This window comes from Talpa occidentalis, unplaced genomic scaffold (assembly GCF_014898055.3).
Source record: "Talpa occidentalis isolate TD23 unplaced genomic scaffold, MPIMG_talOcc4v2.1 talOcc4.9, whole genome shotgun sequence".
Taxonomy (NCBI): Eukaryota; Metazoa; Chordata; class Mammalia; order Eulipotyphla; family Talpidae; genus Talpa; species Talpa occidentalis.
Window position 1 is genome coordinate 109956679 of NW_023605305.1, and position 16833 is coordinate 109973511.

The 16833-nt window shown below is 40.5% G+C and overlaps 1 protein-coding gene across 1 annotated transcript in view; it reads right to left on the reverse strand.

The window, feature by feature from the left end:
• The window catches only part of TRIM33 (tripartite motif containing 33), a 91579-nt gene that overhangs the window by 46430 nt on the left and 28316 nt on the right, over nucleotides 1–16833 (reverse strand). The window contains 3 exon segments of the mRNA XM_037500600.2: nucleotides 8565–8697; nucleotides 8866–9010; nucleotides 9400–9518. Of these exon segments, the coding sequence (XP_037356497.1) occupies nucleotides 8565–8697; nucleotides 8866–9010; nucleotides 9400–9518 (397 nt within the window).

The window sequence follows — 16833 nt, forward strand, 5'->3', positions numbered from 1 at the left end:
TGAGTCCTAAAAGACCTATATCCAGATCGGGAAAAGAAATGGGAAAGATGGAACATAAAATATTAGTGACAATAAAAAGCAGAAATGAACTGGCTTTGAGGTTAAATAATTTTCCTGACAGATAAGGAAACATTTTATAAATTAAGAAAATGCATTATAAAGGTAGACGCTTAAAACAAGATTTCCCTTTGCAAGACTGCAAGAAATGACAGACTGTACAGCAAAAAAGAACCTTGCCCAAAAAAAAGGTCTTGCCTTTGCCCTTGGCTACTGGGAAGACATCTCTGAGACCTTGAATATATTTCATGTAACTCTGTTTACATGAAATGTAACCTTGGCCCACGTATTAACCACGTAATTTATGGGAGGGGCTTCAGGCCATACAGTAACATTTCAACCTCAGTGGGTGCTGGAGACAGGTCAGTCATAAAGGCAGTGAACTATATCCACACAACAGAGTTCCAATAAAAATTCAGAACACCATGACTCAGATAAAGCTGACTGCTTGGCAATATTACATACACCATTGGGAAAGGCATTAATTATATCCAAGATTGCACTGGAAGCCCCACATTTGAAACTCTCCTAGACAATGCCCTAAATCACTGTATCTTGGACAATTTTTTTAAACTACTTTATTATTATTATTTTTTAAGATTTATTTATTTATACAAGCACTGGGTACAGTCAGAAGCGCGGGAGGGTAAGAGAATTCACCAGAACCAGAGAGGGAGCAGAACAGGCAGACTGACCAAGGAATACACTGCTGAAGGGAGCAGCGGGCGCTGCAGGAAAGGTCTGCACGCCATGTGGGACCCTCGCCAGGCTGGGGATCGAACCAGTGCTACAGAAGCTGCGGGCAGCTTCACAGCCCAGCGCTCAACCACTGCGCCACCAGGAGAGGCCCTCTTCGACAATTTTAATCTGTATCCTTTCACAATAAAAAATGCAACCATCAGTAGGAAAGTTTTCAGTAAGTTCTAGCAAATTATCATACAGGAATGTATTCTTGGGGAACCCTGAACTTACAACTGTGTTAGAAGTAAGGATAGTTTTGGAGAGCCCCAAATTCTGCAGCTGGTGTTAAAATGAGGGTTTGTTATCGAGCACTTACTGTGTTAATCACTTAACATATACAATTCTCATTCAATCTTCACAACCACCATATAAATATTGGTATATTTTCTCCATTTAAAAGACACACATATAATTATACATGTGCACATATAAGTTCATTATCTCTGTGACTATTCCCTAACTACACAGTTTGGCATCCGAAGTGGGATTCACTAGAATGACCCTAACTCACTAAAATATGTGGTTTGGAAAAAGGAAGGTTGAGGACAAGGGATTTTTTTGAAACTTTGCCTCACAAATCAATACCTAGTTTCTCACTGTATGAAGCAGCTTAAGTTACTACAGATAAAAGTTACTAAAGGAATTTAGAAATGGCAGGTTCAACTCCCTTGGAGTTGACTCCCTGGATAAAGAAATGCAAACTAACAAAAAACAAGCGAATTATAAAATTCCTTGGGTTTATTATTATCTTTAAAGAGCACAAACCCGGACATTGGGCAAAAGCTCAGATTTTAACCTGTCCAAGCTATGGCTGATAAAACAAACTGTGAGCCATTAAATATGAGTTGCTGTTTAAAGAGGGGAACTGGATCACTGACTGAGTCACCCAGCATCATCCTACTTAAACAGGGAAGTTGAATCTCGGGTTGAGCGACCCCAAAGTCCCATATGAACATGTGGACTAAATCACTGACTGGCAGTCTGCACTCTAAGATCTGTCCAAACTTGGACTACCGAACTGCCTAAAGGTACCATACCAGGAAAAAAGCATCAAGTCCTTACTAACAATTGTCTTAGAATTTCCTGGAGCTGGAAGGCTGAGTATTCCACATGCACTATTGAAACATCACCCATCTGTGCACAGCTCACCCCAGAACAAATTATGATGCTCCTCCCTTCCACCACACCCAGTGGATGTGCACAACCCACCCCAGAACAAATTATGATGCTCCTCCCTTCCACCACACCCAGTGGATCTACCTCTTAAAAATACTCCTCCTGACTTCCCGCAGCTAACATTCAACTTTGCAGCACAGGTTCCTCCTAGATAAGCCACTAACAAAGCCTTGCCTGGCTCGCCTAAAACTTTCTGGTGAATTCTTTCACCGAGAGGGTCTCTGGATTCACACACTGGGGTGGGGGTTGTTTATAACACGGTGAATAGTCTCAGGGCCACTCCAAAAGAAAAAATTATGCCAGGAAAACAAGTACTATCTCTAAAACCTCTGGTAGTACAAGTGGAAGCACAAGTGGAAAAAAGACAAAACCAAGAACCCATATAAAACAGTATAGCAAAAAGGAATTGTCTCATTTTGTAAAAAGACAGCTGCATCCTGAAGAAAAACTTTACCACACAGTTAACTTAGAGGTAGTTCTTGATTTTGTATGCTACAGAACAGAAAAGCAATGTTTAAGTTGATATAGGACCCACAGCTTACTAACAAACAACCACAGATAGTGCACTACATAATCCAGACTCACAGCTGATCATTTCCCAAGGAATAGCTAGCCAAGTGAGCTAGATAAAAAGCTGCCACAAAGTCTGTTTACCCTGAGACAGATTACTGTCCTTCTCCTTTAAATACCAAGAGGAACTCCCAAGAAGTTCCAAGAAATAGCTGACATTGGCATTATGAACATCAGGATATTCATCTACTGAGTATGCCTCCTATGCATGTCATAGAAAATGCTGTGATTTTTTTTAAAGATTTATTTATTTATGCATACAAAAGCTGGGGTACAGGCCAGAGGTATGGGGGGGAGGGTGAAAAGATTCACCAGAGACAGAGCGGGAGAACAGAACAAGCAGACTGACTGAAATACACTGCTGAGGGGAGCAGCGGGCGAGTCAGGAGAGGTCTGCTGCACCATGTGGGTAGCTCCCTGGCTGGGGATGGAACCCGTGCTGCAGTGGCTGTGCACAGCTTCATAGGGTGCATCTTAACCCCTTGAGCCACCAGGGAGGCCCTAAATGCTATGATTAAGGGGCATTTTACATGAGCACCCTACCTTACTACTGTAAAATCTAGCAATGACCTCAAATATGTCGGGTATTTATTATCACTGGCATCATTATCAGTAAACGACCAGATTTATTGTCTAAACTTCCCTTTGTGGGCCCTCAGAGGTTCTAACTAGTGATTCAGGAGAAAATAGGGAAAGCAAAGAGGAAGAATAAAGGAATTTATAGCAGCAAGATGGAAATATTTTAGATGGTTTTAAAAAACAGTACAAAAAGCAAACACTGTTAGTGTGGAAACAAAGGTCTTCATGGAGCACTACTGGAAACCAGATGAACCAAAGGGAACCACTGCTAGTCCCAACATTAAAGGGCCAAAACAACTCTACTGTATTTATCCCAATTTAGAGAAATTTAAAAAGATGGAAGGCAAAGACTACAAGAAATGTTATCTCAAATTGCCTGGGGTAACTGTCCCACTAATTAGTCAAATTAAAGAAAAAAGGAATGGTCACGGTCTTCAGGTTCAATCCCCAGCTGGGGAACCAAGGCAGAGTGTGCATGTGTGGAGAAAATAACCAGGGGGTGGACAAAAGACATTTCTAAGAATCCTTGACAAGGAACCCAATGTATTACAATTCTAATAGCTGCTGAAGTCTTGGGGGGGGGGGGGCTAAGGTTAATACTGGGGAAAGCAAAGTAGGACAGAATTAAGGTGGAAGTATAGATGAAAACTGGAATGTGTGAATAGACTTTATATAAAGTGGCTACATTTCCTTCACCTGAACATATAAATATTATGTCTGACTGGAACATGTTACCTGCCTAGTATTATAAAGCAGAAAGCTTTCTATACATTCACCTTAAGGCCAGTCTTTTTTTTTTTTTTCCCCACTCTCCTTTAAAATTTTTATTTTGTTGGGGTTTGTGCTTTTTTTTTTTACTTTTGGTAACCCTTTTTTCCTTTTTTTTTAAGATTCATTTTTATTTATTTATTTATTTATTTATTTATTTATTTATGCAATCACTGGGTACAGTCAGAAGTGCAAGAGGGTGAGAGAATTCACCAGAGTCAGAGCAGGGAGCAGAACAGGCAGAAGGACCGAAGTACACTGCTGAGGGGAGCAGCTGGCGGCAGGAGAGGTCTGCGCGCCATGTGGGACCTTCCTCTGGTGGCCGTGGAGCAGCTGGGGATCGAACTGGCGCCGCAGAGGTCGCGGGCAGCTTTGCAACCCAGTGCTCAACCGCTGCGCCACCGGGGAGGCCCACCCTTTTTTTCTTTTAGACTGGACTAGATATACTAAATGGTCAGATACTTAAGATACTAAAGCAACCCAAGCCCATAGAAGCTAATAATTTAAGGCAATATAGGACACTCAGGACACAAAAAGAGATTAACACTTTAATGGCAAATTAGAAGTTGGAATCCTGTTACCATTGAAGTATCTGTACAATAAGCCTGTGGAAAAAGTACATGGCTCACACCAAAACTAATAAAAGACTACTCTAAATCAAGTAGTGCCAACCAAATCATATGTTGTCCCTGACACTGTCTCATAAAAACAAAAACCATATATAGTAGGTTAAAGGACAGTGGTACTCCCTGATTGTTTTTTCTGCCTTGACCTCAAAAAAGAGCCAAAGTGGGCCTCCCCGGTGGCGCAGCGGTTAAGCGCTGGGTTGCGAAGCTGCCCGCGGTCTCTGTGGCGCTGGTTCGATCCCCGGCTGCTCCCCAGCCACAGGAGGAGGGTCCCACATGGCGCGCAGACCTCTCCTGCCGCCCGCTGCTCCCCTCAGCAGTGTACCTCGGTCCTTCTGCCTGCTCTGCTCCCCGCTCTGGCTCTGGTGAATTCTCTCACCCTCCCGCGCTTCTGACTGTACCCAGTGCATGTATAAACAAAACAAACAAACAAACAAATAAATAAAGCATGCCTCTATTTAAAAAAAAAAAAAAGAGCCAAACTATCACCATAGAGTTTACCAGCTTGCTCGTATAACTTGGCCAGAAGGGATTTACACTTGCTATTGGTCCTCTCTAACACATTATCCTGAGGATATAATAATATCAGAAATTAAAGACCAAGGTGGGAGTGACTTAAAAGTAATGGTGACACACATGACCAGCAGAGGCTATTGATAAATCAGCAAAAGTCCAAGGTCCTGGCCAAACTGGTGGAATTCTGAGGAATAATCTAGATAGGAGCTACCTCTGACATTCCAGAGGTGAAGAAAAATAAACTGCTTTTGCCATCTATTTATTAATCTAAACAAGAAAATGCAACATTCGTGGGTATATTTGAATTCTAAAGGATACATACCCTTCTCCCATCTGCAAACATTACAAACCCCCAATAAATATCACCACCCAGAAGAAGGCTGTGTTTGAATGAGTGCCTGAACAAGGGGAGGCAATGTCAGAACTGCAAAAAGCAGTCTCTCTCCTGCCTCCCCTGGTGGCTCAGCGGTTGAGCGCTGGGCTGCGAGGCTGCCCCCAGCCTCTGCAGCGCCTGTTCATTCCCTGGCCACCAGCAAGGATCCCACCCAAAAAAAAGAAAAAAAAAAAAAAGCAGTCTCTCTCTCAATGCTTTCAGGCTACTATGATCCACACTCAGATACGATTTTAAACAACACAAATATGCAAAATGAAGTTTATAGCGCAAGTCTCTGAATGCCACTCCACAACCACCACTAGAATTTGGACCAAAAGTATTTCTGATACCATGGAAAAACTTACATGCTTTGAGAGAAAATTATCAGCTTGTTTTAGATATTGAGACTGTCTGACTGGATGTAAAATAACCCCAAAACTGAAAATCCTATGATGTTTTGGGTGACAGAGGAATACCCTAATAAGGGGGGCAGAGCCCAGAGAAGTTCCATACACAGAGAAATAGTTTGTGTGGAAACAAAACAAAGATGCAAAGAGGTTTTTGTATGCAGGAGGCCTCTTTTATCCTAAAGATGACTCTGGAAGCACCTGAGGAGTTGCTGAACCCAATGATCATGGATAGCACCCTGTGAGCAGCCTTGTAACCAACAAAGAGCTCATGTTTCTGGATGGCAGTTCCAAGGTAAGCTACCAATACCACTCTAACTGAAGAAGGGAATAACATAATTCATTGTCAATGAGCTCAATTACATGCTGTTTTCTCCTAACCGTGGGTTCTTACTGAACTCTACAGTTGGTGTCAGAAGTGGCGGCTATCTTGTGGACTGTTACCTTCATATACATAGTGAAGAGAAAGACTGGTAAAACTCAATAATGCATCCTACCCTGAACACTTAAACTTTAGCTAGGGAAAAACCACTGAATGGTGTTTAAAGGGGGGCAGAGGGTGAAGAACTATAATTTTGCAAAATAATCCTGGCAACAACAGAATGAATTTGGCAAGGTAACCTGAAACAGGGACATCAGTTTTAAATGAATTTCAGTGAAAGGACACTGGGCTGGTTAGGTCCATGACATGGGTCTGCAATAGTTTAGCTAGGAAAAATGTAAAGCATGAACTAAATGGGGAAAACAAAAAGGAAAGACAGAAGAGATAATTAGGACCTGGATACAAGTGGTAAAGGAAAATGGTGAAGAATGGAAGGGTCATAGTTCAAGTTGAAAAGAAGGGTAGTTAAAAGTTATATTAAAGGGCCTCCCTGGTGGCGCAAGGGTTAAGACGCAACCTATGAAGCAATCCGCAGCCACTGCAGCACGAGTTCAATCCCCGCCAGCCAGGGAGCTACCCACATGGCGCAGCAGACCTCTCCTGACTCGCCCGCTGCTCCCCTCAGCAGTGTACTTTGGTCATTCTGCCTGTTCTGTTCCCCACTCTGTCTCTGGTGACAGAGACCACACCTCTGGCCTGTACCCCAGCTCTTGTACGCATAAATAAATAAATCTTAAAAAAAAAAAAAGTTATATTAAAAAACGGATGCCATCTACCTTTGTTTTTCCTCTTCTCACCGTGAATTTAAAAAACCATGAGGGGCCTCCCCGGTGGCGCAGCGGTTGAGCGCTGGGCTGCGAAGCTGCCCGCAGCCTCTGCAGAGCTGGTTCGATTCCCGGCTGCTCCCCGGCCACTGGAGGAGGGCACGCAGACCTCTCCTGTTGCCCGCTGCTCCCCTCAGCAGTGTACTTTCGGTTCTTTTGCCTGCTCTGCTCCCCGCTCTGGCTCTGGTGAATTCTCTCACCCTCCCGTGCTTCTGACTGTACCCAGTGCTTGTATAAATAAATAAATAAATAAATCTTTGGGGGAAGGAAAAAAAAAAACAACAAAACAAACAAACCCATGAGAAATATAAGTGTTCAAAGACCTGGCTGCAGCTATGAGAAAGGTAATCTAGCATCTTACTGAAATTATCACAAGACAATCAATAGTAATAATCCACAAGATTAGTCACTTCAAACAAAACATCTACCAACTTCCAGATTGGTTGATGTAGCCCATTTCTACACAAATCTTCTGTATAACCTGAGAGGTACCTTGAGGAAGAACAGAGAGCATTACCTTACATGATCAAGTCTGAGAGATCCCATACACTGTATTCCTTATTCTACATATCATATGGAAGGAAAATAAGCAAACAGGCTCAGTACAAGATCTGGAGTCTGACTGCCTGTGTTCAAATCCCAGCTCTACCACTTACAGTGAGACTCTGCACAGACCGCTAAAGCTTTCTGTGAGTAGGGTCCCTCATCTCTGAAAGAGTCATGAAACCAGTAACTAATTTCATAAGAAACTGGTATGAACTAAACAGACATGCAACAGTCATAAAATGCCTGGCACAAATTATGAATGCAATTATTGCATTATGAATACAATAATTGCTATCAATTAGGATTAATGCATTTTCTCTTTAAGAGGCATCCAATGAATGTGAATGAATCTAACAAATCAAAGTTTTAAGACAATCTACAGGTAAGAAACACATTTAAGTGTGGTTATTCAACTTATCCTACCCATTTTTAGAACAGATGTTATAAAAACTGGTCTACTGAAGTATGTTGTTATACCATGACTAGAAATTTCAGTAGTTTCAGGAAGAGTTTGATTGAACTGTGAGGATAAAATACAGTTGAAATACAATGTATTAAAGAATTTCGAACTATGTTTCTATGCTTCTAAACCCTTAGTTTTCCTGCAAATTGTCTAACAAAATCCGTAGATTCACACTTTGCTATTAATGCAACTATCAGTTAGCCATACCCATGGGAATATTACCAGCTAGATGACTGCCCATAGCTCAAACAACACCATATACTTGGAAAGGTTTCTCAGACCCAGAGGCATCGCAAACAAAGAAATAATATCCCACTCTTGCAAACCCAAACCCACACAAGGATACATTTCTACCAAATATCCCTGAGCAGTAGATTTGAGCATGGAAAACGCTAAGAAGCTTATCAAGAAATATATAAAACTAACAATTAAAATGCTAACAGACAAAAATAAGGAATAAATATTTGCTTTAGAAGGATACTCAATTCTATAACAATTTTAATGGCATTTCCTGTTAGCAATTATGACTTCTGTACCTATGTTCTTTGTGCTCCAATAGCTGACAGTCTCTACATGTCAGTCTATCACACGTTTCACAGAAAAGTTTCAACTGTTCTTGTTTGTGGACAGGGCAGAAAACAGGGCGCTGACCAGATGCTCCAACCGATTCTGTAGCAAAATAAACATATTTTTTTTTTTAACTAAACAAATTTTTTGTGTCACTTTCTAAATTATCGGTATTGGTAAATAAAGCTTAAAAGTAGAAATGATTAAAAAAAAGCAAAAGCAAAAGAGGGAGGTCAATGGTAACCATTAAAACTGCTTCTATCTTCTTACCTGAGACATCTTCTTTCTTCCTGATCAAGTGATCTTTAGTGAATTTTACTCTTTGATGTGCTTCAATACATGTCTTACATAGCCACTCTCCACATTCTACACAAAAGCCAACTGCACTTGCATTGTCTTCACAACTAGTACATACCTGAAAGAGGAAATAAATACTAATCTACATTAAATTTATGAAATCGATCCACAACATAAAAAACACCGAAACTTCCTGACTTGCTCTCAAATATACTAATTCACTGGACCTAGAATAAAATTATTTTGTTATCCATTTATCTTAAAATTCTTTTCCTTATACATCAAACATTTGGGTGGTTAAAAATATAAGTTCCAGAAAACAAAACATGTAAGATTTAAATTTTTAATTAATGACATCCAGTCTCATTTAAACATGTATGGGGGTGCAGAATAAAAATAAAACTATAGCAGAAATACTCTAAATTGGGTAACTATCCAAACATGTTCTTCTTATGGCTTACAGTCTTACATGAAGAAAGGAACATAAAGAAAAATTGGGAAGCATACCTGTTCTGATTTCTCGTCAGAACTGCTAGGGGCTTCAGAGGTATCTTTCACAAAATAATTATCCACAAGATCTATCTGTCTGCATTCTTGGCGGCATACTGGACACCGTATTACACCAACTACAATACAAAACAACAATATTAAGAAATACTTTTCAGGAGAAAATAAGGTGATTGTGCATGACGCCCATGTGGAACTTACACATGACCAAAGAAATGAGCTTTAAGAGTTGACTAAACTGATCTACTGAATTATCCCCTTGAAGGGAAACAATACCCTATTTAAGACGAGAAAACAAGCATTGACGTGTGAAAAAAAAAAAATCAAGGGAATGTTTCTTTATTATATGCAAATAGCTGAATAGTCCCAAAAGACAGCCCAGTCCTAATACTTCAAACCTGTCAACATCAACTTATACAGCAAAAGGGGCTTCACATACGTGGTTAAATTAGGTTCCTACAATGGAAGTGCTGCCCTGGATTATTTGGAAAGCCCTAAATGGCTTACCATCATAAGTGATGCTGGTAAGAAGGAAGCAGAGAAAAATTAGACTACAGAAGAGGAGAGGGCAATTGAAAATGGAAACAGAGACTGAAGTAATGCCCTTCAGAGATGGAGACACATCTCAAGAAAGAGAGGTAGTCACTGTAAGCTGAAAAAAGACAAGAAACTAGATTCTCTTCTAAGAGTCTCCCAAAGAAACCAGACATGCTGACAATTTAACTATAATCTAATAAAACTGATTTTAAATGTGTGTTATTTTAAGTCCCCAAGCTCACAGCAATTTTGTTTTTTCTTTCCTTCTTTTTTTTTTTTTTTTAATTTCAAAAGGCAGGTTTATTAGAAAAGGGATAGGACAGTGAAAGACACTTGCATAGACACAAGCGAGCAGGAAGAGCTGCCACGGTAATTTTGTTAGAGCAGCAATAAAAACACACAATCTATCATCTCATAAATTCTGACTTTGTTCAGAACTACTTGAATTCATATAAATGTGAGAAGAAAGATCATCTGTGTCTTAACCTGCAATGTTAAAGATAAACCTGCTATGGGTGACATGTGGAAATTAAAAGTAGTAAAAAAAAAAATAACACCAGTGTCAATATAACAAACCAATTACTATGTGTCAGCCATAAAATTGAGGCTATAGTATAAATGACACAATTCTTGCTTTCAATAAAGAGTTCAAGTAAGGTATATATAACTTTTAGTTTATACAAGCATGTACAAGTATAAGCAGCACCACACATAAACTAGGATGCAAACAATCTCCAAGACTTGCCAGTAAAATACACCATTTTATATAACTGTTCTAATGGAAAATAAAAATGTCATATCATTCTAAATGTAGGATTGTATCAGCCTCCCATTAGACATATATACAGTTAAATTTACAGTTACATATTTGAAAAGAAAGAAATGTTATTATGCCAGGTCTTTTTCCCCCAAACCCATCATGCCATCAATTCCCAGGGAATGGTTTCTAGAAGCTCAGCTCCTCTCCACCGGTTCTCACAAAATATTCTCTGGGTAGAACAGGCTAGCACTTTAGCTGAACCCCAATTTTTTCTTTTTGGCCCCAGTTTTTTCTGATAATTTTCTTTCTCATGTTTCAGGAAGCTATTTTAATTTAATATGATCAATACAAACATGGAGTCTCTTGGCAACAATCTTGCCCTTTGTCTTTTACAATACCAAATGCATGCTGGATAACATTAGAGACCCGTCCCTTAACATCCATGGGGTATTCTTTTTTGAACAGTGCCCATCACCACCAGCTTTCTTGTAGATTCACATGCATGTGGCCAAAGGAACAACTCTATGTTTCTAAAAGATCTAGAAAAGATATGTCAGGTGCCTCCTCTTTCCTTTTATGTTGATCATTTTGATGATTTTCTGGAAGATGACAGTCCCACAAAATACTGCTTTTATAATGCGAAAGACATTATAAAATCATGCTCAAAGTTAACACAATTTTCAAATCAAAGAAGGAATAATACGGTGAGAGAAAAAGGAACAAATATTTTAGTATTTGAGAGCTTATAAAGCTTTAACAAACAGTGTAACTACAAAAGTTGTAGTAATTGTAAGAGCAAAAATACAGGAGCAACTAACTTCTTACAGTGAATTAGTTAGGAATTCACTGAAGAGGTGACCAAACAGTCTTGAAGAATTAACATTCATTTACATGCATGCAAGAAAGAATTTATATCATAGGTCTAGGTTCCACAAGCCCTGCATAGTCCTAAGAAATGTCTGTCATCCATACTAATCTCTGAATGGCTCCTGGGAGAGGACCTTTGAACTGTTGGAATAGTCTGCCTGATCAAGAATATTTTAGTATGCAGGAGGCACCCACCAAGGGGAGAGTGCCCGAGTCCAGCTCCCACCGGGGCCGGGTTTCTGCAAGGACAAGACGGGGTTGGCGAAGTGGAGGGATGAGGGGAGGGGTAGATGAGGTAGATGAGGTAGTGAGGAGACACTGACACTTGATCAGGGTGCAGACATCTCCCGCTAACAGCCTCAGCAGGGCTTTATTTATACATCAGAAATTGTCATTTGATCATTACATCAAGCAATCATGATTGATTTTATTTTTACATTGTTTCAGAAATTATTAATGATCACTAACAGCGCACAGTCCTTTTTTTAATTTTCCTAGTCTATGATTAATTTGGTCACTTGGTTACATATTTTCCTAGGTGATGTATGTTATTCAGAAAATAGGAACAGGTGCTATACGCAAGGTGATTATACGTTCAAGCTAGGTAACGAGAACAAAGCTAAGCAGGCATTGTAAAATCGAGGGCGGCTTCCTATTTTCTATATAAAACCAAGGAGTCCCGGCACCATGGGAACAGTATGTGGTGTGTTTCTTTCGGACCATTTCGCTTCCCGGGGCGCCTCAGGGCCTTCTCTAGTGGGGACTTTTACAGGGCTCAGTTCCATCAGTTTTATCAAGTGTGGTTTGTTAGAGAACTCAATGTTACTCATGGTAACTGAATTACAAATTGGAGGACGTGGAGAATTATTGGGAATTGTTTGATTATCAATCATGTTGGAAGGTACATTTCTCAATCTACTGAGGTGTGCATTTCCGAAACTGGCATTGATGCTAACACTCATTGTGTTATTCTAAAGTTTATAGAAAATTTCCATGGTTTCAGTAACTGCCACAAACAAATGAAAGGAAGTAGCAGGAGCCAGCTATGGAGGCTTCTGACTTCTCAGAAACTTTCCTCATGCCCGGACCTTGTCAGACAGCATGGGCTTCCTGACTTTTCAGGGGTTTTCCTTCATGCCCGGACCTTGTCAGACAGCATGAGTTTCCTGACTTTCCAGGAGTTTTCCCTCATTCCCGGACCTTGTCAGACAGCATGAGTAGCATGGCCCGCACCGAGAGAGGGAGAGAGAAAACGAGAGAGACACACACACACACACACACCATGGGAGGGAGGTTTGGGATAGTGCTGAAATCAGAGAGAGTGGTATAAAGTTCTGGGGAAGCTGCACCCCTACCTTATTTCTCAACTAAAATCCTAGATGCAGAGGCTGCAGTAGCTTTCTTGTGCATGCTGTCACGCAATGTTGCTGGAGAACTATGGATCTCCCTGTGCAACTCCACTGGAAGGAGATACCTGGAAGAGTGTGCCTGCTTTCTCCTAGATTTTCACGTTTCTTTTTCTATTTGCTAATTTTAATCCATATCTGAATCCTGTGAGTACTTCCAACTAATCAACCAGTATGAAGGTGGTCTTGAGGGCCCCTCTACTTAAAAAAAAAAAGAAACACTTAACATTATAAAAGTATCCATGATACCTATGTAAATGAAGGATTTGATGTAAGCCATACCAGTGTTTTGCCTTTTAAATTCAATAAGCTGATTCTCAAATTCCATAAACTTCTAATTCAATCTGGCAGGCTGACATCACAGTTTATAACAACAAAAATTAAACTTTTTAGCATTCAAACTACCATTAAAATAATATTAAGGAATACAAAAGATAAAATATATAAATTAAGATAGAAGAGGAAGAAGGTATACAAGCAATTCCCAGAAAGATAGCTGCAAAAGGTTATCTGAAGAAACCCAGCCCAGAGTCCACAAAGAGTAGGGAAAGATGTATCAGATTACTTGTCATAAAGATTTTCAGAGAAGCCTGGAAATCAGAAACATGAGGTATGAAGAAAATATCAAAGAGATAAAGGGAACATACTCAAGTGTGTAAAGTGTGCAAACCCTCTCCCCTGTGTGGACTAAAGTCTAACAAGTTACCCAGGAGCGCAGGTGTCTCACTGCCAAGACAAAGAGTGGAAACTTTTTTAGGGATCTTTTTTCCAACTTGCTTCTATTATCAATAAATTTTAAAATTATATAAATATTTACTCTGAAAAGGAGAGCCATTTTCCATTTGAGTTCAAGAGTGAGTGTGATCTTATTATAATTAGTGTACATCCACTTACAGAAACAGATGAAAGTGCTCCAGAGGCAATCACTCAGTGGTAGTTGTCAGGGTGAATTCTGATTATTATGCAAGACTGAAACCCAACTCAAAAGCCAAAGCTACTAATCAGTTTTATACATCAGATCCTTTCCTGAAAGTGATTTCATTACATCAAAGTTCAAGTTCTGAGAAACCCTTTAGGTCTATTAATTTCTTATAAGTGAAAACTTACTAATATGTGTATTTATAGGGGAAAGAAGGTAAGAAATACGACTTTTTAAAAGGTCAAAATAAACAACCCAGCTGTTTGCCCACTCTGTCTTCACAGCAGAGGCAGCTCTTTTTTTTTTAATTTTTTAAACAATATTTTTTATTTATTTATGCATACAAGAGCTGGGGTATAGGCCAGAGACGAGGGGGTGGTGAGAGGAGTCACCAGAGACAGAGCGAGAAACAGAACAGGCGAACTGATGAAATACACTGCTGAGGGGAGTAGCGGGCGAGACAGGAGAGGTCTGCCGCGCCATGTGGGATTCTCGCGGGCTGGCTGGGATTGAACTGGCGCTGCAGAGGCTGCTGACAGCTTCACAGTGTGGCACTCAACCCACTGCACCACCCCACCAGGGAGGCCCAGCAGATGCAACTCTTTGAGCGGAGGAACTTCGCATCCTCGGATGACAGCCAGAAGATGGTCACCCAGATCAAGGCTCACGTAGCCTCACTGGAGAGATTCATTCCAGAAGATCAATTTGTGTTCCCACCAGGCACTACTCCAGAGTATGAGGCAGGATGGAGGCCTTGACTACTCTAGGAGGAGGAAGCCACATGTCTGGAAGTAAAATCTGTGCTGGCCAGTGTTGGGAAAGTGAGAGTCAGATTCCCAAGGTGGCCAAGTAGGAAAGAGGACAAAAACTGGAAGGGCCAGGAGGTGGCTGCAGGACACCCACTGGTTTGCCAATGCCGTGCCCACCTTTACCAATAACCACACTGCTAACTCTAATTTAAATTCTTGTAATCCTAGTTTTCTCTAATAGTCAACTCAGTACCCTCCCCAAATACATACAAATCAGAATGAAGGAGAGATGGAAACTTAAAAAAAATAAATAAAATAACGTTAAAGAACAAAATGAGAAGAAGCATCAGCATTTGTCAAACAGAAGTCCTAAAAATGTATAAAGAAATTGAGGTATAGAGATTATTTAAAGAAATAATGGTTGAGAATTTCAGAACTGAAGGAATGAACCCTTGAAGTTGTAAGCAGGATAAATAAAAGTAAATCCACATAGCAAAGATGGGGTGCGGCGTGGACAGGCAGACTTACAACAACTACCAGAAGACAATCAGGAAAACCTCTTCAGTAAAAAACAATTGTCAAGATATTACCTTCAAAGTTTTCAAAGAAAATAAGTTAACCCAACAATCTATATCCGGATAACACTATCAAGAGTAAGAGTAGATTAAGTTTTTAGCTATAAAATAGTACTACTTAGGGGGCCTCCTCTAGTGGTGCAGCAGCTGAGCACTGGGCTGCGAAGCTGCCCGCAGCCTCTGCAGCGCCAGTTGGATCCCCAGCCGCGAGGGTCCCACATGGCAAGCAGACCTCTCCTGCCACGCCCGCTGCTCCCCTCAGCAGTGTACTTTGTCAGTCTACCTATTCTGCTCTCCGCTCTGGCTCTGGTGAATTCTCTCACACCTTCTGACTGTACCCAGGTCTTGTATAAATAAATAAATAAATAAATCTTTTTTTTTTTTTTAAAAAAAAAAAGGTACTACTTCATTGCTATAAGAATTTATAAGTGTTCAGTGAACCACATAAATCTGTCAGTATTAGACTACGACCCACAAACATAACAATTTAGTTCAACCTAATATTTAAGAACATGGACAAATATTTAGAAGAAATGAAAAAATAGTAAAGGCATCAATAAAATGTCAGTATATAGTATAGATGGTGTAAATATATAGATACAAATAGCAGTTTGTGTTTAAATACATGAAATTAAAATATCAAACTACACTGATCTGTTCTAGTATAATAAAACTTCTGTTTTAAAAATTATTCTAATTATAGCAAGGGAAATTGAGAGATAAATAGCAATTTAAAACATGGTAAAAAGTTGTCTTCAGCCGGCGAGGGTCCCACATGGCACCGCAGACCTCTCCTGCCTCGCGCCCGCTGCTCCCCTCAGCAGTGTATTTCATCAGTCTGCCTGTTCTGTTCCCCACTCTGTCTCTGGTGAATCCTCTCACCCTCCCGCACATCTGGCCTGTACCCCGGTTCTTGTATAAAATAAATAAATCTTAAAAAAAAAAAAAAGGTTGTATTAACAAAAAAAAAAGTGAAGGCCTCAAAATTCAACTGCCTACAACAGTCAAGTTGTTGCAAAGAGAAAATAAATGCAATCTTTACCAGTCAGTGACTAAACAAGTTTCTGGAGTTAAGACTGCAGTTTGGATCCGTGTTGAAGCTGTTGTCCTAATGAGCATACTTTGAAAACAACTGTTCTAGGGCCTCCCTGGTGGCGCAGCGGTTGAGCGCTGGGTTGCGAAGCTGCCCGCAGCCTCTGCGGCGCCGGTTCGATCCCCCGCTGCTCCCCGGCCACAGGAGGAGGGTCCCACATGGCGCGCAGACCTCTCCTGCCGCCCGCTGCTCCCCTCAACAGTGTACTTCGGTCCTTCTGCCTGCTCTGCTCCCCGCTCTGGCTCTGGTGGATTTTCTCACCCTCCCGCGCTTCAGACTGTACCCAGTGCTTGTATAAATAAATAAAAAAACAAATAAATCTTAAAAAAAAAATACATAATTTAAAAAAAAAAAAAAGAAAAAAGAAAACAACTGTTCTAAAACATGGGCAAGAATTCCAGGAATCTGTTAGCACCAGTTTTTCAATTTCATTCACAAACCTGGCTCACCCAACCAACTACTGGGGACAGAGAGACTGTTGTCCTGCTTCCAGCCCAACATCATCTCTTCTGCACTCTGCTCTTACCC